At 34.8% G+C, this 27,632-nt stretch overlaps 2 protein-coding genes across 6 annotated transcripts; both read right to left on the bottom strand.

The window, feature by feature from the left end:
• Positions 1-453: 453 nt before the first annotated feature.
• LOC110114394 lies at positions 454-25,370 on the bottom strand. 4 transcript variants are annotated; one of them, XR_002305234.2, is made up of 3 exons: positions 24,186-25,370; positions 12,837-12,925; positions 454-743 (listed from the first exon to the last, which is right to left on the bottom strand). XR_002305234.2 is itself a non-coding variant. In XM_020847257.2 (2 exons), exon 1 carries the CDS (start codon positions 25,186-25,188, stop codon positions 24,238-24,240), a length of 951 nt encoding a protein of 316 aa, XP_020702916.1. In that variant the 5' UTR covers positions 25,189-25,370; the 3' UTR covers positions 12,614-12,925; positions 24,214-24,237. The 4 variants fall into 4 exon arrangements, 1 of the variants encoding a protein (XP_020702916.1); XR_002305235.2 differs by having other exon boundaries at positions 454-769; positions 24,214-25,370; XR_002305236.2 differs by having other exon boundaries at positions 24,214-25,370.
• LOC110114393 lies at positions 6,104-10,614 on the bottom strand. 2 transcript variants are annotated; one of them, XM_028694233.1, is made up of 3 exons: positions 8,612-10,614; positions 7,951-8,022; positions 6,104-7,626 (listed from the first exon to the last, which is right to left on the bottom strand). In XM_028694233.1, exons 2-3 carry the CDS (start codon positions 8,001-8,003, stop codon positions 6,438-6,440), a joined length of 1,242 nt encoding a protein of 413 aa, XP_028550066.1. In that variant the 5' UTR covers positions 8,004-8,022; positions 8,612-10,614; the 3' UTR covers positions 6,104-6,437. The 2 variants fall into 2 exon arrangements, with proteins under 2 accessions (XP_028550066.1, XP_028550065.1); XM_028694232.1 differs by having other exon boundaries at positions 7,951-10,612.
• Positions 25,371-27,632: the final 2,262 nt, after the last annotated feature.

Below are 27,632 nucleotides of genomic sequence, written 5' to 3'. Positions count from 1 at the left end.
TTATACTTCTGAACAATTCAAAATTTATAGATGATGCTCCATAAAATAAAATAAAAATAAAATAAAGTGTATGGGCAGTGTATGGGCTTCATAAATTCACAAGAATACTTGAATGTTAGAGAAGATATCAATAGTTTAAGGAAATTGAACTCCCCAAGGATGGCTTCAAATAAAATGAGAGTAAAATATTTCAAATGCAGCGATTTTATAAAAATATAAATTAGATTTGAAGTAAAAGAAATGCTAAATAAAATTTTAGCTTATATGGAATGCACCATCTAGTATAATTTTGGTCCATTCATAACTCATTAGATTTTGGTGATTTTTAAATACATAATAATTTATTTGTCATTTTTGCTCGCCTCCATTGCCCCCAGCCACCGCTAGTAGTTGGCAATTGCCCTCCATTGATGCCCGCTCACCATCGGTGACCAGCTATCATCATATGTGAGCTTTTACACTAAATTCATTTCACTTGATGCCAAACAAGAGAAAAAATAATTACTCATATTTAGTTTACACTCAATTGAATATAATGCATTTTTACTTCGTATTTTTCAGCTAACCAAAGAGTCCCTAAAACTTCAGCTTCTTTTTATCGTAAAGTAGCTGCAAGAATTATCCGTAGTTATAGTACACAGGAAGAACTAAGAAAACATAAAGACTGAAAGGAAGCAGGAACGATTGAACACATAGAATGGCTAGTTGATGCGAATATTTAGCTCCTTTCGAGTACCAACTGCCTAACAAGCACAACAAAATCCATGAGCTACAAAATACCAAAAATCATCATATCAGATTTTGTCCTAAGGACTGAACTTTACAATGCATTTGCATTTCTTAAGATGAGGTGACGTTGAGGAACCCAATGACATCATTATGCAAAGTGTCTCTTGGTCTATAAATTACTAATGCGGATATACAATGAGATGAAACTTTGGCAGATAATAACTTATATGGCTTCTACTAGAAAGAAGATATATAAACATAGAAATATAAAAAATCATTTGCCAAACGAAAATCACGCCACTGTAATCAAATATGAGAAGAATTAGGCTTCGTTTGGGATGACTTTTTTACTACTTAACTTAAAGTAGTTTTTTAGTACAAAAAATAAAATTTTTGCACTAAAAAAACTACTTTAAAAACAGTAAAATAGTCGCCTCCAAACGAAGCCTTCATCACATGCAAACCAAATCAATAATTGGGTAACTAGAAGAAAAAAAATATCACCAAATAAAACATCTCATTTGTACAAGGAGAGGTAACCTCTCCAGAAAATTGTAGCCTTCCCGTTAAATCAATAAGGGAACAAGGAGTTGTACATCCAACCAAAAACCATTAATTTTATTTAAAAATGCTTAATTCAGTTCTCCATTCCTTCAACATTTTATAAATAAAAATTACCACTTATTACAATTTAAAAAAAAAAATAGTTCAGAAAATAAAAAGTCAACCATTAAATTCCAAAAGTTGCTAAAATTTGCATAGTAAAAGTTGCATGTAACTCATGCAAATGATAGATCGAGATAAGCCACCACAAAATTTGCTACAGAAACAGTTAAACCACAACGAACACCAAAAACAAGAAAACACCAGCCCAATGTTAATGGCAAATCAAAAAACTGTCAAAAACCACCACCAAAGCACCCAATAAAAAAAAAGTAATGCTGAAAATGGGGCAAACTGCAAATTGTACTAACACCTGCACCGCCTAAGCAAAATTGAAAGTGGAAAATCTTTCCAAAACAATTGTAAAACTTTAATAATCCGCCTCTAAAAAGAATTTGTTGAATTTAAATTTATCCATAGAAGACACATGATTTTACTGGTAAGCCGACTAGGTGAAATTTGGGTAGCTCCACTATCCAATTTGAGATGAAGGTGTGGGTAGCTCCACTATACACCAAAATTACCATGAAATGCTCTCTAATTTACCCCCTTGCTTTCATGGTGTGATTTCGGTAAATCCCACCACAAAATTCAAGAACACCACCGCCATATCCAAATGCAACTGTTCTGTCTACTCCAAGACATCCTCCCGCTCGTCCCTGCTCTCTTCTTCCCCTTCACAAAACATCTAGGGTAAATCTCTTGATTCTTGCACCTATGCCAAGGTGTAAATCTCTCATCGCACCTGAAGCATAACCCTTTCGCCCCCCTATCTTGCACTTATGCTTTTGTAAGGCGCTTGAAATTACCTCCATGATGAACTCCAGTGCTCTTCTCCTTTGGTGCTTCCCTCTAAAATAACATTATTTGGGTCCTCGAAGACAAGGTTGTAGAGGCATTTATGTCTCCCTAATGTTTCTCCTCCACCGTTTGTGCTAGCTCCATTGTCTCCCTCAGCGCTCTAGGCCTAAACACCCAGAGCTCAACTCTGATGTATTCCTCAAGGCCCTTCATAAAATTCCCTTCCAACCATTCCTTAGAAATTCCCCTCAGCCTACCTGAAAGCAGCTCGAACATCTCCCAATACTCCATGACAGTCCCCTCTTGAGTCAAGTCATAGAACTGCTTGTGGAGGTCCCCTTCACAAATAGCTCGGAAACGTTCCAACAAACAACCCTTAAATTCTCCCCAAGAATATATCGGATACTTAGCTTCTCTCCACTAAAATCAAGCTAGGGATTCTCCTTCTAAACATAATCCTGCCACCATGAGCTTTTCCCCCTTTGTCAGACCATTGATGGCAAAATAACACTCCGCCCATTACACCCAGCCCTGAGCATATTCCCCTTCAAGGATCGCCATCTTTAGCTTCCTTAATCTCGCATCCATCCCACAATAATTTCTCCCTCCATTGGTTCCTCCCGTGTAGTGGTGGTATGATTCTCTCCCTTCTTTCCTTAGCGGATTTCGACCCATGGTTCGTCCCAACCATGACTTCCTCCGATCCACCTTTCTTCCTGCTCAGGTGGTCTCCAAAAGGGGTAGGTCTCACCAATAATTTCTGCATCAAATTTACAGAAATGAGATTCTTTTGGTTATCGATATTGATGAAGGTGATCATTAACCAATATCATCAAATGAATAACTCCTCTCATTTGTCCTTTGGAGAATAAGCTCGAAGCTATATCCTTAAGCATTTCCATCAAAGATAAAGATAAATCTATATTTTCATTGGGGCACAACACATTATTATCCATAGCATCAATAGTTGATTTTCTTTCTTATTTTTCTTCCAATTATTTTGGAAATGTCTAGGAAAAATTTTCAAATATTTTACATTGGGGTGATCATTTATTTGGCAACTATGACAAAACATCCTTGAAAAATGATACCTTGCCATGAGTACTTTACACATGCAAAATGAAGTTGAAAATTGATCCATCCATGGATCAATTTTCTATGCATAAAATGTCATATCATGAGTGGGTTTTTCAATTTTTCTTTCACATTAGAAGGCCTAGTCCATCCTTTATTCATCATAGTCATATTCTCGTCATCTTCTCCCATATTACCCACATTTGTCTAAAAAGCTTCGATGTTAAGGTTATGGAAGTACTGTTAACCCATGAGCTTAAGCTTTTATTAAATGTTTTAACAATCACAAACATAATTTGATATACTAATTATCTGCTCATGTACTTATTATTTCTATTTGGTATCAAATCAAACACTTCTTTTATATACTCACCTGACATTATTTAGTATTTTTACATTAATTATGAATTAAAAGGTAATATAAAAATGTATAAATTCAAGCGGAGGTACATAACCCAAAATCTTATATACATAACCAAAGCTGTTGCAACTCGAGCTTATGAGTTTATATTTTTTATGATAACAAATATTGTGGCTCACTTTCTGTTGTCTACATGTATTTGCAATATATTTTTGTTTGTGTGTATACTAACTTTTCATGATTACGATGCACCATTCAAGGCTCAAGATTTGGTAGAACAAATTTTATTTGTAATTTTCTTTGGCAAGGTTTAAAATTGCATATTCGGGTATTGAGGCGTTTTTCGTTCGTGAGGCGAGGCGTAAGCCTCAAGGCGATTTGAGGCGTAAGCCTCAAAATCAAAAAATTGCGTAAACATAAAATAATAAATTTTGTATATACTAATGAGTAAATAATATATAAAACATAAAAATGCACCAGATAAATAGCAATGACATTAACATATCACATAAGAAGTTAGGAACTCACTAGTCATTAGCATTATCATCACTCATCAGTCATCACTAAGGGGGTCTTCATTTGAATCATCATTATGATGAGCTGCTCTCTCCTCTTCCCCCTCTCCTATAGAGTCCAATATCTCTCAATCAGCTTCTTTTTCCTCATTATTAGTTATCTTCCTCTTCCCTAAATAGTAAATATTTTTGAACAATATCATAATGAATAATAGTGTAATACATTAATAAAAGTTTAAGAAAAGAAAACTATATTATTTATATACCTTTTTTGATTTGTTCTTGAGTTGTGGTGGATGTGGATGCTTTAAGACCATCAAAGAAATCAACATTTAAATCTTCATCTTGTAATTCAGACGGCATCACTTCAACTTCATCATCTACAAACCACTCATCATCAGATGCCACATCATCGCAAAGCAAAGGATCTTCATCATCCATTAATCCTTTTTTCTTCAAATTTCTATCTCTGAGTCTCCTATTGTACATCATCGCATTACGAACGTATTCTATGCATTCTTAATGCGTACGTTGTGAGTTCGTTATGCGTATTGTATGCGTTCGTTATGCGTACTATGTTTAATTTATACGTATTATCATTTAATATGTAATTTTTTACTCAAACCAATATAAATAACATTTATACACAGAATTGAAAGATATATTCTTTAGTGGTTACATCATAAGTTAACATTTTATTCAAGTGGTCTCGCATTATATAGTAGAAATATGAATGTTGAGCAATAGTAAGTAATAAAGGCTCATAAAAAATCAACCTACCCTCTTATCCTCCCAACCATACCTGTCTAAAGGCTCATAAAATATATAATATAATTTTATAAATAAAATTTACTGCTTATGTGTGCGTGTATCATGCGTGCGATATGCGTACTCTTTGTGTTCGTAATGCGTATTTTGCGAGTTCCGTATGCGTATTTTATGCGTTCGTTGTGCGTACTATGTTTAAATAAACATTTATACACATAATCAGAATGAAAAACATTTATACACAGAAGCATTTATACACAGAATGAAAAACTGTTATTTTTACAACGTTCTACAAAGTATTTCATATGCAAATTCTGCCCTATACTTTGGCATGTCTTGTTGCCAACTTGTACTATCAGTCCAATCAGTGTTGCCTTCAAGAATTATTCTTTCCATATATTTACAGACATACATTCCACAATCAAAAGAGTTTTCCTGTTTTGGTATACCTTTAATGGTAGAAAGCTTCCATTTTCTGATATCACTATCAAAAGCTCCTTTCGAGTCAGAATATAGGGCTCTAAGCTGAAATATACATAGAGCAAGGATTAGTTCTGTAAATTTTTTAAAACTTGAAGAGTTCATGTTCATCTAATGACTTAAGTATCTAACAGACTAAGACTTACGATTTTTGGAACAACAAGCCTATTCACTTTGACGCGGTGGTCCAATGAGTCATAAAATTTCCACTTGTGTTCTTTCAGCAAACCAACCAGAAGGGTAATGTGATTGGAATCAATGATTGGTTGTAATAAAATGTTGTTTGAAAAAACAGAAAGCTCGGTTATATGATCGATTTGCAATTTGGACAATTTCTCCCTTTGTTATTCTGAAAGTGCAAGTGAGTAAATGTAAGAACTAAGAATGGATACAAAGTTACTAATCCAATAGTTAAACTGATAAATTGAATACTAAGTTACTAACTCAATAGATTGGAGAAATGTATAGAAATTTATGATACTTGTCTGGCATAAGGTTACACTTCTCATCTAAGAGATAGGCAAAAATATCTACATGTTCATTGCCTAAATAACTGTCGCTTAATAACTCATCAATCTCAGATCTGGTAATAAGAATGTTAATAACAAACAAGATACTATCGTCCCTGCAAAAAAAAAAATATTAAATACGCATTTCATAAGCATAACCCACGCATATCATACTCATAACACACGCATATCATACGTCTTGTTACAGTCTATGGTCACAAAGTGACTAGACAACCAATCCATCCCTAGGATCATATCAAACTCCTTTAATGGCAATAACATAAGATCTGCGCCCAAATTTCTATCACCTACAATCAACTCCACATGACACCCTTTGTTGGTTTCCAACTGACTCCCATTGGGCATCATAACAGATAAGGGTTTGAGCATAAATGAGGAAGATAAACCAACAGACTTAACAAATTCCTCCGAAATGAAAGAATGAGAGGCTCCCGTATCAAACAATACCTTAACAGGCTTGTTACAGACAAGGATCGTTCCTAAAAATCATGCATGTAACATAACATAAAGCTTATTTCACATAACAACATAAAGGAATTCATTGCCATTAACAAAATTCATACCTGTGATAACATCAGGAGAGTCTTTTGCTTCTTGAGGGGATAGACCATAGACTCTTGGCTGAACAGGTTGTCTAGCTTGGCCTTGACTTGGAGTTGATGCAGTAGACTCCACCACCCTAGGCCTTCCAACTGTTCTCTGAGGAGCACTACCTGTTCTGGCCTCTGGAGTAGACTTCTGTCCCAAGGTAGGGCAAAACTTTGCCATGTGCCCTGGCTGATGGCACCAAAAACATGTATTGGTGCCAGAAAGGCACTCTCCCCTATGAGCCCTTCCACACTTATTGCACATAGCAGATGGTGTGCTGCTCTCTGAAGTGTTGGGCTTGGGCTTCTTCCAATTTGGCCTTCCAGAATGAAAAGATTGTGCAGGCCTTGATCTATCTTCATACTTCCTCTTCTGGAAGTCTCTCCTCTTTTGAGTACTCTGAATATCCAGCTCAACCTTCCGTGCTTTATCAACTAATTTAGAGTAATCTTCAATCTCCAAAGCAACCAAAGGCTGTCTAAGGCTGTCCCTCAAGCCACAAAGGAAACGGTGGCATTTCTCTTCTGCATTAGGAATCAGATGAGAGGCATACCTAGATAGCATCGTGAATTCAGCCTCATACTCTGCAACAGTCTTATCTCCCTGTACCAATCTATTAAATTTGTCTTGCATTGATCTCCTGGCAGTCATTGGTACATACCAATCTCTAAATACTTTGACAAATTCCTCCCATGTGATTTGACTGCTAGATCTCCCAGTAAAAGTTTCTTCCAATTGTCTTCTCCACCATCTGTTTGCCTCCCCCTTGAAGGCATAAGTAGCTAAGGCTACCCTCCTATCCTGAGGGCATAGCATCCCCTCCAAAATCTTCTCAACTTCCATTAACCAGTCCTCTGCTTCTATAGCTCCACCTCCCTCAAATGATGGTGGCTTCATGTCCTGGAATAACTTTAAATACTTGTCAATTGGAGCACTTCCACTACCTCCAGCTTGAGTCTGAACATTTCTTATCATCTGTGTCATAGACGCCATCATTTGAGTGAAAGCATCCAAAGTAGCATTAATGCTACTGCCTTGAGGCTCTACTACTGTTGGTAATACTCTCCTGACCTCTCCAGTGTTGCCATTAGTGGCATCAGGTTCAGGTTCCTCAGCCCTAAAACACAAATTAACAAAACAATCTAAGCATTAAATAACACAAGCACCTTATATCTACCCTAACCTATAAGATCATCCTATTGGCTCTTTCATGAAAATCAATATCCTCAAATCCTTTGCTCTGATACCACTTCTGTCACGACCCGGCCCGGTTAGCTCGCGTAGGCGAGGCGGGAACAGAGGTCGGACGGTAGGTCAAGTATCTAAATTCCTAAATCTATCAATTCCCTAAATAAATCTCCAATATATTTTGAAAGAGCCACTATAACAATAAAGTTTGAAATCACATAAACATATAAGCAAACATATTCTTCGTCCTTACCTTTCTTCCGGAGCTCCTGCCCTACGATAAACAATGCCGCCCCTTCTACTCATTGAATAAAATTAAGCTCACCTGAAAATGTTAACAACTAACATTAAGCTAAAGCTCAGTAAGCAATACACAATTCTAAACTACAGTAAACAAGGAAACTGAATAATATGATAGATGCAAATTTCATATGAACATAACATAAAATGATTCCATACTAACATAGCATTAAACATATCATATCATAAACCATATCTTTCATTTTCCTTTCCATATTCATAACATTATACATGTCTTTCTCTTTTCGTATATAATACAACCGTCACAGGAGTCACCGTCTGTACCATAAAGGTACACCTTTACCATTTTCCTTTTCCATATCCTTTACCATTTTATCGTGCACGAGTACAGCGTCCCCAGCTAGTACCATAAGGGGGTGAACTCCATCCTTTCAACATACACATGCAAGCATTCAATATACATAAGCATATCATTTCATTCCATCTTATTCCTTATAACATATAAACCTTATCGTAAGATATCATAAATTGTACATGTAATTTGTATGATCATTCATTTGGTATGAGTAAAGAATTAAGATTGGAGCTATCAAATCATATAACATGTGAGAAAGCAAGAGATATTACTGAAATAAAGAACAGTGCATACTTACAGAAGTTTGGAAAATTGATTTCTTCACGCTAATCCTTCTTCCTTCGAGATTTCTTTAAAACACCTAAAAGATATAATTTCTTCTTCAAATACATTTATAATAAATCTAAATTAATGTTCCCATTCTATTTTTTTACAATCTACCCTAAGTTCTTCCTCTTCCTCTTTCCAAAAGATCACATAAAGTATATCATAATCTAAAAACTCATAATTTTTGTCTAATTACCTAATATTAATCAACATAACACTTTCTCCTTAATCTAAATTAATTTAAAATAATTCTATTTTCGGATTTACCTAAAACCCTAATTTTAGAAAACCTATTTTCATTATTTCCCTCAAATAAACATGTTATCCTCTCCCCCACACCTAAATCATAATTAAATATTTTCCATTTTCGGATTTAAATTAATTAAAAATTAGGAAAATAAGATCTTATAAGAAAAACTTAATTTCTTCTCTTAAAAACTCTCTTAGGACCCTTAGGAATAATATTTGCAAATGCACTTCCAAAAACTCCAACTTTAGAGAAAACCCTAATTTCCAAAATTCATATTTTTCAATAAAACACTTCACATTAGGGTTTAAAAACATTCTCTAACCCTTCCCTAAACTTTTGTCAAAGGAACCTTAAAGAAAACTCAAGTTTCCCTAAAACCCTAATTTCCTTACTCCACATTTTTTTTTAAGAAAAACATCATTCTTATGCACAAGATCATTTCTTAAACATATCCTAACATTTTCTTAAAGAAAAACAAAGTTTCCCCTCAAACCCTAGATTTTCATTTTAAGAAAACTTTGAGAGGAAAGGAGGAATACATAAGTAAAGCATACCTTAATCTTCCTCTTATTCTCCTCTACAATTTCCCTCAAAGCCGACCGCCGGAAACCACCGCCGGAGCAGCCACCCAAGCCTCCCGCCGCTCCTCTTCCGCGCGCCTGCTCTCCTTTTCGCGAACTCCTTCGGTTCGGCCGAATGAAAAGTGGGGAGGGGAGGGGAGGTTTACTCATATTAAAGATATAAGGTTTGCAAATGACCCTCTTGCCCTTACTTAAGTAATTTTGGTAGTTCATTTGATTAGGGGCAAAACCGGTATTATGAAACTTCTAAAATTATTACCTCTTAAAATAATCCAATTTAACTATAAGTTCTATATATCAATTTGATCAGAATTTTGCGTAGGATTTTCTAAAATTAAACCCGTCGAAATCCGACAACATTGAATTTTTCACTTAAAATTCGTCGCGGCGCTTTGAAAAGCGTGGGAGGTCTAAAACGGCATTTTCGGGTTTTCACACTCGTCACATCTGAAACAGATCCCCTTCGATCTCTTCTCCTGTAATTATGTTTCTTTGAGCTTCTTGAAGTTGTACCCAGGTCTTCCTCCAACAGTCTTCTCTTTCGAAGTCTTCCTAAGAGTACCAGGTGTTGGCTCCTTGCTTGCCAAAAAGGTGGTGGTCATCATGTATGAGCCTCCTGAACTGTTGCCTCCTACTTCTTTTTAGAAGTGCCTCTGCTCAAATTGACTGACAAGGTACTCAAATTGCTCACGGTACTCCATCACTGTCCCCTCATGCATCAAAGCGAAGAACTACTCATAGAAATCCCCTCCCCTACTAGTTTGAAAACGTTCCAACAGGCAATCCTTAAACTCCCTACAAATCCTTATTGGTCGTCTTGTATCCCTCCATTGATACCATGCTAAAGCTTTCCCTTCCAAGCACATCTCAGCTGCCGTCAGCTTCTCTTCCTCCGTCGACCTATTGACAGTAAAGTACCTTTCCACCCTGTAGATCCACCCATATGCACCATCTCCCTCAAAGATAGGGCATCTTCAATTTCCACACCGTCGAATCGCCTTTGTTCCCTCTATTCCCTTCATAATTTCTCCTTTCCCAAGGAGGTGGTTCCCCCCAAGTGTCTCAATCATCCCTTCTACGTTCATACCCAAACCTTTTATCATAAACCCACCTCCTCCCTTCAAATTCAGCACCCCTTCGATCATATTCAACCTCCTTTCAAATTCGGCACATCTTCGATCATAATCAAGTCCTCGCATTACCAATTCAACCCCTCTTCTTTCAAATTCAACATCCCTCCACTCATACCCAACCCCCTCACGTCTCTCCACATACGCTCTACCAGACTCCTTTATAGGAATAGGTCTTAAGGGAGTCATTTTTTCTATTCCCTCCAAAATCTCCACCTCTTGATCTTCTTTTCGTCTGATTAGCTTCGATTTTTTCCCACTTTCGTGGTTGTCGGAGCCTTCCCTCAACTCCGACGGCGATATTTGGGTTTGGCCCTCGAGCACTTTCTTAAACATCTCCTCCATGATGGAAATTTTTGAATCAAACTTATCATGAATGGCTGAAACATCTTTTTTTAAATCTGAAACTTGAGTTTAGATATTTGAAATTTCATATTTCATTTGTCCAATCTCCACTTTGAGGCGTTCCTCCAACACATCCATTTTCTTGGCCGTCATTGATACCTGAATTTTTGTAGAAATAAAAATCTTGACTTCAACCTTCAAAAACAACAACTTTCTTCTTCGAAATCCAAAAAAAAACCATTGAAATTCACCGAAACAGCCCACCAAAGATCTCCAAAACAACTCTGATACCAAATTGATAGGAAACACTTGTAGATCTCAAGTATTTCCTATCAATCTTCGTAAAGCAGCGAGAGTTCTCCACAAAAATCCACACACAATAGGTAATTTTTATTATTTGATGAAAGGGAAATGGAAAATACCAAGATACAATTAATCCTCTATTCGAGAGGAGGATCTTTCTCTCAAATCTCTAGACGCCGCTAGAGCCCAAAAAAACTAAGTGATCTCAAATTTCAACCAAATTCAAGATACCCTAACCCTAAGAAAACAAACTATTTAATGAATACAAATCAAAAGGAAATCCCTAAACAGTCCCTAAATTCAAATTTCCCTCCTAACTCCCTCAAAAATCCCTCCTAAACAGCTCACGCACGCCGTGCGTGCGTTCGGTGCGTACAGGAGGCGGAAAAGTCCACCTCTGTTCGCGTAAGCCGGTCCGATGGGACCTGCTGGACCGGTCTGATGGATCAGTCTAACAGTATTAGGGTACACATTTTAGGTAGAAAATTCAAATAGAAAATCATGAGAAAAATACACTCTAAAGAACTTTGACTCAAAGAAAGCTGATGGATCAATTAGTTTGAGTTAACCTAAGTGTATTCAAAATCAGACATCAAAATACGAATTGTCATATTCAATTATTGAGTCTTTTATTATTGTATTTTTCAAGTTTTAAAAATGTCAAGATAACCAGCACACACTACTACAAAATCAAGCACAAATTAAATCGAACATAAAAAAATTGTAATTAGTCTTAATTGATCATGCTACACAATTTTGATTGGATTATACGAATAGGCTCTTAAAATTTACTAAGCACTGATTGGCTTATACGAATAGGCTCAATTTTAAAATTATAGGATAAGTAATTTCGTTGAGGTTAGAATATGTATCATTATTAATGGAAATTGATGTTGATGTTTATTGTACAATCACAATTGTACTATATGATATACCTTATTTCTGGAAATATATTAAAATTATCTATTTACACGATCTACTTCTGCTTATCTAAATAAGTCGAAGCCTCAAAGGATGCTCTCATGCACACTTAAATGTATCAATATTCTTGCTTAAACATTACCAAATGCTTTGAAACATTTTAAATGGTATGTATTTAACTACAAGCATACTATACATGGAGTATATGCTGAATTTTTACCTAAATGATTTATGCAATCATATCATTGCAGATTTAACAAATAGAAAGTTTTGCTTTTTTTTCAGATTCCAAACAGATTGCAGCAAAAAAATGATATTACAAATGAAAGCCACTAAAATGTACTAGTAAAAGAAGCATGTACAAATAGATACCTAATTTGGTAACTACAGTTTGAAAATGAAGAAATAAAGACATTTTTTAAGAAAGCTGAGAATAAAAGATATTCATCTTAGAAATTCAAAAAATAATAATAATAATAATAAAGGATAAGTCAGCAACTAGTCAAACAAGAGGTACAGGCGAACATAATGCAGAAATTCATCAAAACTAGTTATGGCAGTAATACACTAATTCCCCTTCATGCTCATCAGCAATTGCACAATTCCATCGAAGGAGACCAAAGGACGTTACTCCTTCAATAAAAATAAAAAGAAAAAGAAATTTACCAACAAATGCGGTTTATGAATGCAGGCCTGCTGCCTTGTTCCTTTGACCAGTGACCATATATCAAGGAGAAGTCATTGAGCTAATGCATCTGCAACAAAGATCAATTTGGTCTGAAATCATTAACAAATCGAAACATGTTTTCTCAGGAAAAACGGACCAAATGGTACCAAGCAAATAGCACAAAGATCAAACCAGGATTATTAATTATGGTGGCAAAATTTTAAAAGCAATATTCAGAAGGCTGCATATTGCGTGTTTCACCAAATATAATCTTGTTTAGATAAACCAAATAGTCCAAAAGGGCCTATTTGGTTAAGATGAACCTGTGCTAAATTACTTAATTTTATCACCTAATGGCTCAGAAATGCAATAATGGGGGCAATTCAACATTTGAATAACTCTCAATCCAACAAAAAAGTTTAATTCTACTAGCCCACATCAAATTTAACCCACTTCTATCCTTGAGTTAAATGATGTGGAAACAATAGGATTAAACTTCTGTTGAACAGATTCATAATAAACAGTTTTATTGATAATTTCTATGGGGTTTAGAGCTTCATAAGTGATCCATGATCAATGACACATTAGTCCATGATAAAAATAGTTTTAATTATTCAAGAAAATAATGAATGAATATTAATAGGAAAAAATTCAAAATAGTCCCCTGAATATTCATATATTGCTAACTTAGTCTCAAAGTATCACATTTCTCCAATTTATTCTCTCGATTATACAGAATTAAGCTCAAATGATCCCTCAGAGGCAAATTTGGATCAATTCTATATAGTTGAGAGACTAAATTGAGATCAATTTTATATCTCAATTTTAATATATTGATAATTGAGGGAACATTTGTGATCAATTTTACATGATTGAGGGCTAAATTGTACTTTTTGACTAAATTGGCTACATAGGACTAGTCTATGAACTATTTTGAGCATTTTACCGAATGTCAATTGATTCAAGTTTACTGAGAAGTCATGTTTCTTAAGAAAATTAGTCCTTGATTAAAAACATACTAGCATTTTAATATTTAATCCATATATAACACAGAATATTAGCATCTGAATAGTATAATAACACACTCAATAAGATAATTGAAGCCTAAATAATAAGTAATTCATAACAGTGGGAGAATTATGTCCAAGAAATAAAATAATCCAAGACTAATGAAAAATAGTAAATGTGCCACATTATACAGAGCCTTCTATTTTCACACTATGCAAAAAAAAAAAAAAACTCGATTAGATTATAATATAATATCATCAAAACATAGTTTGCATAATCCCAAAATCTACAAGGATATTCCTCCTGGCCAACTTCAATTACCCATTAATTTTCTAAAGAGGCCCTCAGAACTTGAAAAAGACAATTTGAATCATACTTCTCTTAGTTTGGACCGTCGTTAGAAAAATGTTTCCAAATTTTAGTGCTTAAATTTCCATAGTTTCTACATCTCTGCAACAAATGCATACATAAAATTAACTGGTTAAATTACATTTGTTCTCCAATCCATCTTTTTTTCAACCTACTTAAAGCCACCACCCATTAATAGGAGCAAAGAATAATCTACCCAAATTCTCTGGCAATGTGTCTCGCTAGGGATCCCACAAGTGGTGGCTCAAGAAATCTGCACACTATCCACATGCACATCTACCTCTACCAATCCATGAATTGGCAGCAATCTTATGTGGATCTACTAAGATCCCTCATACTATGACTGAGAAAGGTTATGCTACTCGACCAAAAGTTGCACTTAGAGAAGTTGCTCTAAAGATGAATATACCATAAGGTATTGAACATGTCATCAAGCATTCTTGAGTACACCAGGATGTTACAAATGAACAAAATGACAAATCGATTTAGTTAGGAAGAAATACTTAATTCATTTTAAAAATGTGTAGAACTAAATTTTCTCATATTTCTATCATGAAATTTTAATTTTAAAATCATTTTAAATCTATGAAAATATTGGATCAAATTTAAAAAAAAAATTTATTTCCAAGTTTGATGACTATCAAACTCAATATCATATCGAAACATAATCCTTCAAGCCTACAACCACATATGGCTCCATAAAAGTAAAAAAAAAATTCAATAGCTTCAAGGCATCACTCATTTTCTCCTTTATTCATCTAAGTGCAGAATGAAAGTCAAAGAAATTGTCGATGGAGTGATAGGGGTTGGCAGTTATCTTGGTTGTTGCATATGAAGGCATTTCTCTATTGGATGGTCGATAATGACCACTAAAAGATCAAAAGTGATAGTTGAAAATCAGAGATCTCAAAGCTAAATTGATAATTATTACAAGGGCTCGTGATATATGAGGTGGTTCTACATAAAAAATGACAAGCTTTCCTCTATCTCTGGTGTGAATAGCTAATGGAGGAATCATGCTTAAATTTCGATGGGAATAAAAAAGAGAAAAAAGTATTACAGAGGTAAAAGTGAAAAAATATATATATTTAGGTAGGGAAATATATATTATTTTATATTCATATCTGCATGGTCATAAACATAGGTGGACCTCATCACATCATGTAAAGTCTCTTATGTTATTTTCTTGGTACTCTCATCGTAGATCATTTTTTTCTAGTATACATGTGTTCATTGCAATTGGGCTCGTGTTTTGCTCGTGTTTTGCTCCAGCAATTGGTATCAAAGCTAAGATAACATTAAATTCTATATGAAAAGTGAGAGCAATGGCTTACGAAGATAGGAAAGTGAGAATTGATCAATTAATGGTTGACTAATGGTATTGGAGAATATAGAGTAAGGATTACTTATAAGAAAGAATGTGACATATATCTCTATTTGAGTCAGCCAAAAACTATGAGCAAAAATGACCAGTAGAATCTCCTGGACAAATAGGTGTTGGGAATCTATCATTGATGAAGAATGTCACCTTCAACATATTGCATGAAAGAATTATAGCCAACATGATAGTTCTGACAGACATGTACGAGAAGCCTTCACGGATGACAGATATATATACTAAGAAAGTTCTTAGCCTCAAAATGATTGAAGGCGTTTCTGTAACAATGCATGTTAATAAGTTCAATTTGATTATAAGTCATTTCATCTCAGTTGATATTAACTTCAATGAAAAAGTTCATGCATTGAGTATATTTTAAATACTATCAAAAAGCTGGGCTAGAACTGTGAAAATTATCAACAGTACTTGCAGGTTTATTTAATTGTAACTCAATGATGTATGTAATCAAATCTTCAGTGAAGCATCATGAGACGAGAATTAGGAAAAGGCTCTTCTACTATGCTGAATCGTGAGAGCAGAAAAAGAGGTGCAAGAAGACGTATTGGAGGTAGATCTAAAGCTTAATTGAATAAAAACACAAAAGTTCAAAATGATGCATGCAAGCGATGGGTGAGATTGGCCAAAATGAAAAAGGTATTTTTACGTATCAACCTTTTATGTTGATACTTGGAAGATGATCAAGGATGCTATACTGATAGCACATTAAAATAAGGAAGATACTTTTTACATGATGTAAAATACCTGAACAATGAGAGCAATAGTTAAATATATTGTTTGTGATTCAAGAGGTGCAATGTTGGATAACTTTTTTGTCAAGTATGAACTTCCAAAAGACAAATGGGCCTTGCAAAGAAAGAAATATATCAGGATCAAAGAGCGCATTATAGTAAAATAGGGTTGTGATAAAAGATGACAGGTATTACCATAGATGGCCTTTCAACAAAAGCCTCAATCAACCTCAACAATTAATTAAGAAAGGGTAACAAAAAAAATTGATTATCTATATCACGACAATGTATAAGAAATTAATATTCAAACAAGAGATTATTAATATAAGTGAATTTAGATCTAATTTTATTTTGATTTTTAAATTTGGTGACTAGCAAACTCAAAATTTATTCATGTCTTATCATTTATATCTACAACCATATGTTTCTCTATAAAAGCAGTAGAAATCAATGGTTGCAATTCTTCTCCAACATTAATGCAGGTGTAGAGACACAGGCTGAAGAAGTGGCTAATGGAGTAATCAAAGTTTGATAATCATCTTGATTGGGTCATACATAAGCTTTTTTTTTTTTTTTTTTTGTCTGGTGTTTGGAAATTATCATCAAAATGCCAAATGCGACAGTTGAAAATTATAATCCTTCTCAAGAGAAAATTGATGATTGTCATAGGGACTAATGACTGTCAAAATGGTGCAACATAGGAGGTGGCAGGCTTTCCTTTCTCTCTGGTGAGAATAACTAATTGAGGAATTATATTCAAGTTTAAAAGAGAATATAAGAGATAAATGGAGGAACATTAATGAGATAAACGTGAGAAAAGTATTTGATTTAGCAAATACTTGTATGATGAATTATGCAGTGGTGGGATTTTCTTGCAAAATTCATAGGAGAAGTTTAAAATGATACCTAGTGTAGATCTGGAATTGATATAGTGAATTAAGGGAGTTTTGGATGGTTAATTTGATATTGGACTCAACTTAATCAAAAATGTCCAGAACAAATCAATTTTGAGAAAATAATTCCAGATCCCAAATTATATGATGGATTTTATAAATTCCACTTGAAAATGAAAGTGGACATCTTTAATAAGGTTTTTACCGATTTTTATAAATTTAGAATTTTTTTTTTTTTTTTGGAAAGTTTTTAATTGACTGGTCACAAAGGGTAAAAACTAGAAAACAAAAATTAGGATTTTGGATTTTTGAATTTTTGGTCAACACAAAATAGTAAAGCTAAAGGAAAAAAACTATGAGGAAATTGATCAATTAGTTGTATAGATCAATTCTGAAAATTTTCACAAGGTTTATATTAAGTTTGACCAACCAAATGCTTAAGAGAAACCAACTAGATTAGGATTTCCGTCACCCTCGGTCGATAAAGTAGAGAAAACGAGAGGGAAATGGGTTGGGACATCTAAAGAAAATTTAGATTCAAAACACTAAACATCAAGGCAATATTCCACATAAATTTATTAGAAAATTAAATATTAAAACTCACACAAAGATAAGCATAAGGGCACACTAAAATCTAGTGTAAGAAAAGCATGATCACATGCCCTTGGATCAAACCACCAAGCTTTCTCCCTTGGATTAAGCTACCAAGCCTTCCCCTTCAAATCCTGAAATTTCTTCCAAAACAACTTCCCTTTCTCATTCACAAAGTGAGTCTTAAATACAATACACAAAGCAATTCAAACTGGAGGTTTAAGGAGGAAAGAGGGACCAGCCACTCAAGCTTGTAACCACCCATAACAACTCCCTCCAAAGCCTTAGCCGCTGTTGACAAAGTCAACATGTGACACCTCATAGCCACTTAGCTGGCTATTACACTCACACATGGTCCAATAGGTGCACTCAAGTCCATATTAGTGCACTTTAAATTAACTACAAGACAATTTCAACACAAGTACAATTAAACTGTCCAAGTAGATAAAAACATCATGAAATTTTCTAAGCATTCTTCGTTTTCCTCCATCTCTTTTCAATATGACTCTCCTGGTCTACATCCTGGTAGTGGGTCCACTTCTTAGTGCAGATGCTACACCAATTCCCCCTACCAAAAAAAAATCTTCTCTAAAGAGTTAATATTCATGTAACCCTCCAAAAGATCTGGTGCAAGATGCTGCAACTCATCTATAGTCAACCAAGTATTTTTCACAAAGCGGCTTATCCTTCCCCACCTAATGAGATATCTCTAATCTCCTCCATCTATAGATGACTCCTCCGAAATGATATATTCTACCTCAAAGAATATAGACTGAATGGATAGTTCCCTTAAAAGAAACCAGATCATCAACATTGAAGAAAGGACTAAATGTGTTATGAGGCAATTTAAGTATATATGCATTACTATCAAGTTTTTTAATAATTTTGAATGACTCACATACTTTCATTTTTATAGTTTTCTAAATCTAATGGAAGTAAACCTCTCAGTACGGATATGTATTAGAACATATTTTCACACTTCAAATTCCTTAAAAGTTTTATTTTTATTCTTGTGCTTTATTGTTCTAATTATTTCTTGATATCGTTAATATAAGCTCTAAAATGACATGCAAATGAAAATATAGTCTAAAAATGCATATAATTGTATGTTATCAAGAAAAATTAATTTTTTAAATAAAATCATAATTTATCTCCATAAATGACGGCACTCTAATCATACTCAAGCGAAGCATTGGAATTTTATCCTATTGATGTTCATATTGTATAGCTAATATAGGTGTGTATGGTAGTTGTCAGAATAAATTTGTGTGGAGAACATTGCCTTACCCTTTTAGCTAGGTTAATGCCATAGCTTGAAAGCTTTGTCATTGAATTGAAATAGATAAGTGCTCTCAATATCAAAATGTATGGCATCCTTATCAAATAACCAGTCCTCCTACAATGATATGGGCTATCTCTATTTGAAATATATCACGCCATATATTATGCACATAGCCACCTATCTTAAAAGGTACTAAACATCTAAATGTAATGGGTAATGAAGTGTCATTTAGATAACTCGTTGTGTAAGGATCTGAGTGGAGTTATGGCTTAGAGTGAACTATTGACAGTGTGTATGTGAATATTACATTCATGGCACTACCCCCATCAATAACCAATTTGCAGAATATATCCTTACATTTAAAAATTATGGCAACAATATTCCTCATTCTTCAATCTTCAGTAATATCTATTTATCAAATACCTCATAATATTGAGTTGGGTTTCTATAGGCTAACTTATATCATCATCTGATAGAGGGGTGTCATCATGAATCTCCACAACTTCATCTTCTATTTTTCATCTTTTTCTTCCTTTAAGAACAAAATTTGTGCTCTACACTGATTTTACATATGTCATTTCTTATGGTTCTTAAAATCATTGATTAAAAAAGCGTTCGAGGCATCTACCTTGAGGTGCGCCTCGATTCAAGGAGGAACTCTGGCGTGTTAAGGCTTATGACTTTTTTAAGATGGGGCATACACCTTGAGGCATAATGTCTCGAGGCTATTAGAAGCACCGCATCATTCTAGTTAATTTTTTTTAAATAATTATAAGAGAACCCTCAAGTATAATTTTTTGGGCGTAACTACTTCAACTTCGGCTACTTCATGTGAAGTAGAGCTTTAAAAGAGAAGTTCATCTGCCTCCTTCAATAACAACACTCCAGTTGAATCGGTAACTTGCAACGAACGTAAAAATCTTTCAATCTTTCAAGTGTTGCTTTGGCTTTGCCTACTTTGTATAAAGTAGAGTTCGAAAAGAGTTGATCCAACAGGAGATTGCAACGAAGGTGGCAATCTTTCTTCCATTTCGAGTGTTGCATCTGCTTCGCTTGCTTCGTGTAAAGTAGAGTTTCAAAAGAATCCTGTGCTCCATCGGCTTTGCCTACTTCGAGCGTTGTGTTGGCTTCACCTGCTTCATGCGAAGTAGAGTTTTGAAAGAATTGAAGGACCGAAGGTAACAATCTTTCTTTTGTGTGATAATACGATGGATTAAATCTCATAATTTTAATCTCAATATCAAGAGTTTTTCTAGATTGTAAGTAAATTGCGAAGTTAATTGAAAGATTTAATTGATATAATAAGGGTTATTTCAATAGAGAAAATCACATTATATTATTTGTCCTAATGTTAGCATTTGCTGGATTATGGTTGACAAAGGTTAGACATAAATAAATTTGCATAATGATAAATACTTGCTCGGGTGCTAGCAACCATCTTCCATGGTCAGAAGATGGCATGCCACCCAAGTAATGCCTCAATTGAGTGTCTTTTTACTATAATGAATTATTAAAACCGCATGTTATTTTTTTTCTATTTTTTGTCATATTTTCTCACATGTTTTCATTATATAAAGTGTTAGGTCATGATGAATTTTGTCTTACTTAAGACCTCTTTTACAATTTCCATATAGAAAAAAGAGATATAGGAATCCTTTACCTCACTTTTTGTTCATTTGGCCTTATTTTTGTACAAGTTTAGTAAACCAAATTCTTTAGCTTCTGCTTCTTCTTATATCATTCAAAGGGTAGCAAAGTGCAGCATTCCATCATTCTTATAATTTTTTTTCTCTTTCATTTTTCAAGGCATTTTCTTGTGTATTTTCTGTAGTACATAATGAGTGGAGTGCGTTCATAATTTTAATTCATTTTATCATATATTTTGGAAGTGTTTTTTTTTTTTTTGTGAAAAAAAACTGTATTCATGCTCCACTAGCTGAACATTTGCAGATATTGAGTCAAGTCCAGTACCATAAATATATCATGAGTAATTTTTCACCTTTCTTTGTGTTGATGTTAATAATACGTTTCCTGCAATGTCATTTTGTATTATGATAGTAGATTTATTGCAAATGCTTTTTTATTAAACTATTAGGTGAAATTATATAGTGACCTTAATTGTATTGATTGTAATGGCTGATTGTTCTCTTGATATACCTATAGTAATGTGTTGTACTTTTTTTAACTTGTAATAATGTGTTGTACTTAATTATAAAATAGAATTAGAATTATAAGTATCAATATGTGATTGTTTTTTGAAGTGTGAGTTAATAACCTGGATGTTATATGAGGAGATCAAGACAACAAAAAGATGGTGAATGAAATGAAACAGACCTGGGTTGAGCTAGGAGTGACAATAATTCAGAGGGTTAGTCAAATATTCGGCAAAGGAGTATCATCAACTTCTTTGTCAACAATCCATATGAAACAGTATTTCTGAAATATGTTGATGCTTCAACTGCAGCTATTAGTTCAAATGTTGGATAAGCTTGTTGATGAAGTAGGAGAGAATTTTGTGGTTCAATTTGTTACAAATAAAACAAGTGCATACAAAAGTGTAGGAATATTGTTAATAAAAAAAAGGAAGCATCTCTATTGGACTCTATGTGATGCACACTATATTCATTTAATGCTCGAGATATTGGGACAGTGATCATAGCATAAATCTATCTTGTTGAAAGCAAAAATTATTAGTAAGTTTATTTACAATCACTCATGGATACTCAATTTAATGAGAAAATTCACTGAAAAAGAAATATTTCAGGCTAATGTCACTAGATTTGCAACTGCATATTTAACATTGCAAAGATTTAAGGTGTTAAGAAAGCCCTCAAAAGCTATATTTGCTTCCAAAAAATGGTATAGAAGTTCATGGGTCAAAAAAAAGAAGGTAAATAGGTGAAGAAGATTGTCATTAAAGATATTCTTTCTGATGTAATATAAATTATGCTCTGAAGATACATGACATTTAATTAAGGTGCTAAGAATAGGTAATGGTGAGAAGATCTCAGCAATAGGATTTATTTATGAAGCAATGAATAAAGCTAAAGAGAATAAGCAAATTTTTTTTTCGAGGGGGAGGGGGCGTTCAAGAAAGTGCCTACAAAAAAAATAGAAAATTAACGATGAAAAGTGGGATAGCCAATTCCACAAATACCTTCACGTTGTTGCATATTATTTAAACCCTCAATTTCATTATAATAATGATTTTCGCATTGATAAAGATGTAAATACTAATTTATATGTATGCAAGGATAAACTTATTCCTAAAGGTGATTACCTCAAAGCATCGAATCAATTTGAGAATTTTCATTTAAATAATTGAATGTTTAAATTTAGAGCAGCTCAAGCATGTTACTAAACACACTCTCTCGATATATTTATGTTCTAGCTTCCTACTTGAATATATAATAATCAACGTTTTAAAAGGTGAAATCGGGAATCGAGGCGTTTTGGCTAAGCGAGGCGTAAGCCTCGAGGCGAATCGAGGCGTAAGCCTAAAAAATTATAAAAAAAAGTAATTAACAGTGCCGAGCATGTACCGCTCGGTACCGAGCATGTACCGCTCGGTACCGAGCATGTACCGCTTGATACCGAGCATATACCGCTCGGAACTGAGCGGTACTGGCTCGGTACCGAGCATGTACTGAGCAATATCGAGCATGTACCTAGTGGTACTGGCTTGGTAACGAGCGTGTACCTAGTGGTACCGAGCATGTACCGCTCAGTACCGAGCATATACTTGCTCAGTACCGAGCAGTACTGGCTCGGTACCGAACATGTACTGAGCGATACAAGCTACTCAATAATTATTATTAATACTTATTATTATTATATTTAATAATATATATTTTAATTTATATTAACTAGGCTAATTATATTAATATTTAATTAATAATTATATTACTAATTAGTCAATTAATTTATGCACTAATTATACTATTAAGTACTAATTAATTTTTCTTAATTATTAATATTTAAATTATATTATTAAGTTAATCAATAATAACTTAGCTGCGTCTAGGGTTTGCCTTTCATCTTCTCTTTTCGTCCTTGTTGTTCGGCTTCGTTGCTTCATAGGAGGTGTAGAGATTACACGCGTCGCTTCTTTGGCTCCTTTGTGGCTGTTCGACTGCGCTCCTTCGACGACTTTCCCTTCCTGTCGGATCATAAGTTACGACATTTTGATAAGAAGAAACAACGGGAGCTCGTTGGCTCGCTGGCTTTGAAGGTAACTTTCTCCCTTTCGAGGCGCTGCCTCGATGCGCCTCGGCGCCTCACGTATTGAGGCGTACGCCTCCGTGGAAAAAGGCGTAAGCCTCGCCCGGACGTTCGAGGGTTAAGCCTCAGTTCGCCCGACCTCCGCCTCGATTCGAGGCGCGCATCGAGGCGTCCGCCTTGAACGCCTTTTTAATCGGAACGTTGGTAGGCTCAATTTGAAAATGATATTCCCGAACTAAAAGCATATGTAGTTTAAGTTATTAGCTTAATTTATTCGGCTTCTGAATGTGACTCTCCCAAATACAACAAAATGAACATAAGGAAGTCAAAAAATTGTAATTTACTTAGTCGCCTGAGAATCTTGGGTCAACCTTGGTTGATTGAGATTAAAAAAAAAAATTACTACCATTATAAGAACCCACATATTAGTTATTTTAGTGCCCTTTTAGCAACGAATATATGCAAGTTATAGCTAGAATGTTGGCCTTTAAAACTAATTGTATGTTGTGGAGAAGAAGGATTTTTAAAGTTCTAAAGTTAATTAATTTTTAAAGCTTTTTAGTGCTCTTGTTGAAATAAAAATTAGAAAGTTTTTTAACAAAAAACCGGTGTACCATAAAAATCTCATCAATTCAAATTCCATAGAGTTAGATGTATGAAGTCCTATCCTTGCATTTCAAAAGAGATTATTCCAATTATTCAAATTTGTAAATTCTAAATCAAAATCAAGAAATCTAACAACTACTCACACCGTATAAAACTAAAACAAATAAGATATTTTCACGTTACCAACAAACTAAAACAAGTAAAATACAAATTTCTCAAATTAACAATTAAAATACCACTTTGTAGTTCACCTTGAGTGGATTGAAGTATCCTAAATACCTTTTTCTTTTTCTAACACTCCTCTCACCCCTGCTTGGCAATTTCAGTTGGTGAGCCTGAAACAATCCCATTCTTCTCCGTCTCATCTTTTACCATACTATCCTTTACATCTAAATTCAAATGGCCCTTTATATTTTCATTGCCACCGACCAAGAGTGACGACCTGTTCACCATCCCAATTGGCTCATTAAACCTCTTCCACTTCTCTCTCTCCCTGTTATGTGCCCTCTTCTGAACCACAGCACCTGCTATAACCATGCCGCTCGGCCTAGGTGCGCTCGGCCTAGGTGCCTTCTTGTTCGGCTCAACCACCTCCATCTTAGCAGCGGCAGCAGCACTAGCAGCAAAAGCAACTGGTGCCATTGCAGTCCTAACCGAGTCCTTAATCTTCTCCTTCTCCTTCTCAGAGATGACCAAGGATTTATCAAGCATGTCTCTTGCCCTCTTCCTTGCTAAAGCAGCCTCCTTGACTTTTTTCTCTGCTTCTGCCCTAGCAAGCGATGCCGCCCGGCACATTGATGCGGCCGAGAGACGTGCGGCCACGAGGAGGATTTTAGCCGCACGGAGATCAATAACACGGTCAGCGGAATTCTTGGAGAAGGGAAAGTAGGAGAAGGAGGTCGGGGAAGGGGAATCACATGCCGGGCAGAGGAAGAGAGGGGAAATGGAGGGGTCCGGCAGGCAGCTGTGGTGAGAGACGGAGGAGCATTTGGAGCAATGGACGAGTAGCGGGCGCTCTGGTGAGTCGAGAACTTCGAAGCAAGAGCAGCAGAAGGAGCCCGGATGATACTTCAACACGCAGGAGGAGCAGAGACGGAGGAAAACGTTGTTTCGATGGCGAACCTGGTGAACTGGCCACGGTTCCACAGCCTCGCATCCGTCGCCGAAGCAGCCTCCGGCTGGAACGATGGGAAGGTCGTCACCTCTGCCGGTGCTACCCGAGGCATCACCTGATCGCCTTTCGGGCTTATTCATGTTAGCAGCATTGAGTTAGGAGGAGCGTGGAAGGAGAACTCGAGAAGCACTTGACCTCCGTTTGAAAACTAGGGTTAGGGTTTCACTTCAGGGAAGTTGGGATGAAGAAGGAGACGGACATGTACTAGTAAAAAAAATATTTTAAATTTTTTTTAGGTAGCGGAAAAGCTTACGTTTTCGAAAACCTTTCTAAAATTAAAAGAGTAATAAACCGGCCAGAGAAAATTATATATATTTATAGTTTTTTATTTTTATAATTCACATCAATATCTGGAAAATTTTATTTTTACTAGTTTAATAGTGGACGTTGATAAAATTTTAAATATATATTATAAAGAAATACCTTAAATTAATTAAAATATTTTAATTCTCTTAAAATTTATTGATTTATTCATCTACTTCTAAATTGAATGTTAAGCATGTAATATACATAAATATTTTTATTATTTTCAAGAAAAAAATGGTTTTATATCAGTAATACTTATTTTGGTGATAATAGGCTCTACTGTTCATTGTCTTACAAAATAAAAAAGAATGTCATAAATATATTAAATGGATTAAAATTTTGCTTGGTTAAATATTGAGATAAATCTTATTTAATTAAATTTTGAATAATGATCTCAACTATTTATTGTATTATAAAATAAAAGGAATATCATAAAAAATTTTCTATTTATTTAAATTTTGTATGCATTGATAAAATTTTAAAATAAATATTTTTATTAAAATTTGGATAATTATATTTGGTATTTATAGTCTTAAAAAATAAAATGGATTATCCAAAAATATGTTATATTGGTTAAAATTGTGTTTGATTAAGTTTTGAAATAGCTTATATTAGATTAAATTTTGGCCTTTTTTTTATAAAATACCTTAATCTTTTCGAAATATGCGGGAATTAAAATCTACAAGTCATCATAAGCTAAGCATTTAATATTTAAATGAGATCTTCAATACATTCAGAAATAAAATAATTTAAGATCTCATACAATTGATGCTAAATAAAGAATCTAATTTTCTAATTGCCCATTGATTAAAACATTCAAAAAGTGCCCATAAGCAGAGACTGCCGAATGAAAAACTTAACAAATCTATTTGATATATCATCAAAAAAATTGTGGTGATCGGACATGAATCTCGAAGCAAAACCATGTGGGAAGCTTAAAAAATTAAATCTAGGATCATCTGAACTCCGATTTCAACAAACTTATAGTCGAATTGTTTGTCTCAGAAATATGAACCCAACGACACCAAATTCAACTCAATCCTAGCCCAAATTGGTCTGAATCCAAGACCCGAAGCGATGTTGGAAGGTTAAAACCACAATTTGGATTACCAAAAAGTTTTAAAACATGATATGTTTATAGTCGAATCGAGTGGCTCGACGAGACGAATCCAACGAGCCCAAGATTGCCGAATTCCAATATCATTAAGACCTTCAAATTTCTGACAAATGGTCCACGATCAAGGGATTCAATATCGGGCATCCATCCAAACCACTCCCCATTTACCCTTGATCCTCCTATTTACGGGTCATCCCACTCTTAGAAAACTATAAATAGCCTCTCATTTCTCTTAAGAGGGGACCCAAGGGAGAATAAAAAGAAGAGAAGAAGAGAAGGGGGGAAGAAACTCCTCCTCAGCCACCGTCGGAGCTCCGCCCAACTTTCAAGTGACGTGGGAGTTCCGCCCAACTTTCAAGTGACACCAAAGTTCTGCCCAATTTTCAAGTGACGCAAAAACTCTGTCCTATTTTCAAGTGACACCGAAACTCCATCCTATTTCCAAGTGACATCGAAACTCTGTCTGATCTCCAAATAACTCTGGAGTTTTGCATGAATACCATCTAGCACCGGAATTCTCCCCGACTGCCGACTAACGTTGGACTTCTACCTCACGCCGGACCTCCGCTCGTCATCATATTTCTACTCGCCGCTGGACTTCTGCCTGTTGTTAGACTTCCACCTTTTGTCCATTGTTGGACTTCCACCTGACGCCATCCTTCTGCCCTCCATCGTCAGACAACAATCCTTCCTACCTCTATCGTCCACCGACTACGATTCTTTTGACTTATATTTCCCACCGACTACAGTCCTTCCTGTTAAGATAGTTGCTATTTGCATGCTTTACATTTTTGCAACTTATGAAGTTTTGATGATTCCAAACATTATTGTTCAAATGTGTAGTTATCTCCTAACATTTTTTTAGAAGAATTGTATTTGCTCTTGTGTGTACTGACATTTCAGGAAAAACGAACTCCAGACTACGAAGACTTCAAAATAAATTCAGCATGCGATATTTTGTAAAATTTGAAGCTTGCACTTTTCTTAGAAATCAAATTGAAAGGGAGTGATTGTATTTTGAGTGAATAAAAATATACACACACATAAGGAGATCATATAAAATTTATACTGATCGTACAGGACGATCTTCAGTTCGTACTG

Source organism: Dendrobium catenatum, unplaced genomic scaffold (assembly GCF_001605985.2).
Source record: "Dendrobium catenatum unplaced genomic scaffold, ASM160598v2 fragScaff_scaffold_416, whole genome shotgun sequence".
NCBI classification, from domain to species: Eukaryota; Viridiplantae; Streptophyta; class Magnoliopsida; order Asparagales; family Orchidaceae; genus Dendrobium; species Dendrobium catenatum.
The sequence above is the reverse complement of the archived record's forward strand: the minus strand, read 5'-3'. Positions and strand labels throughout refer to the sequence as shown.

Coding starts and splice junctions, on each gene's coding strand:
- LOC110114393 (XM_028694233.1), bottom strand. CDS start 8,003: ATGAGTAGAAGGGGCGGCATTGTTTATCGTAGGGCAGGAGCTCCGGAA. Junction 7,627..7,950: donor GCAGGAGCTCCGGAAGAAAG/GTAAGGACGAAG, acceptor TTTGTGTTTTAG/GGCTGAGGAACCTGAACCTG.
- LOC110114394 (XM_020847257.2), bottom strand. CDS start 25,188: ATGAATAAGCCCGAAAGGCGATCAGGTGATGCCTCGGGTAGCACCGGC.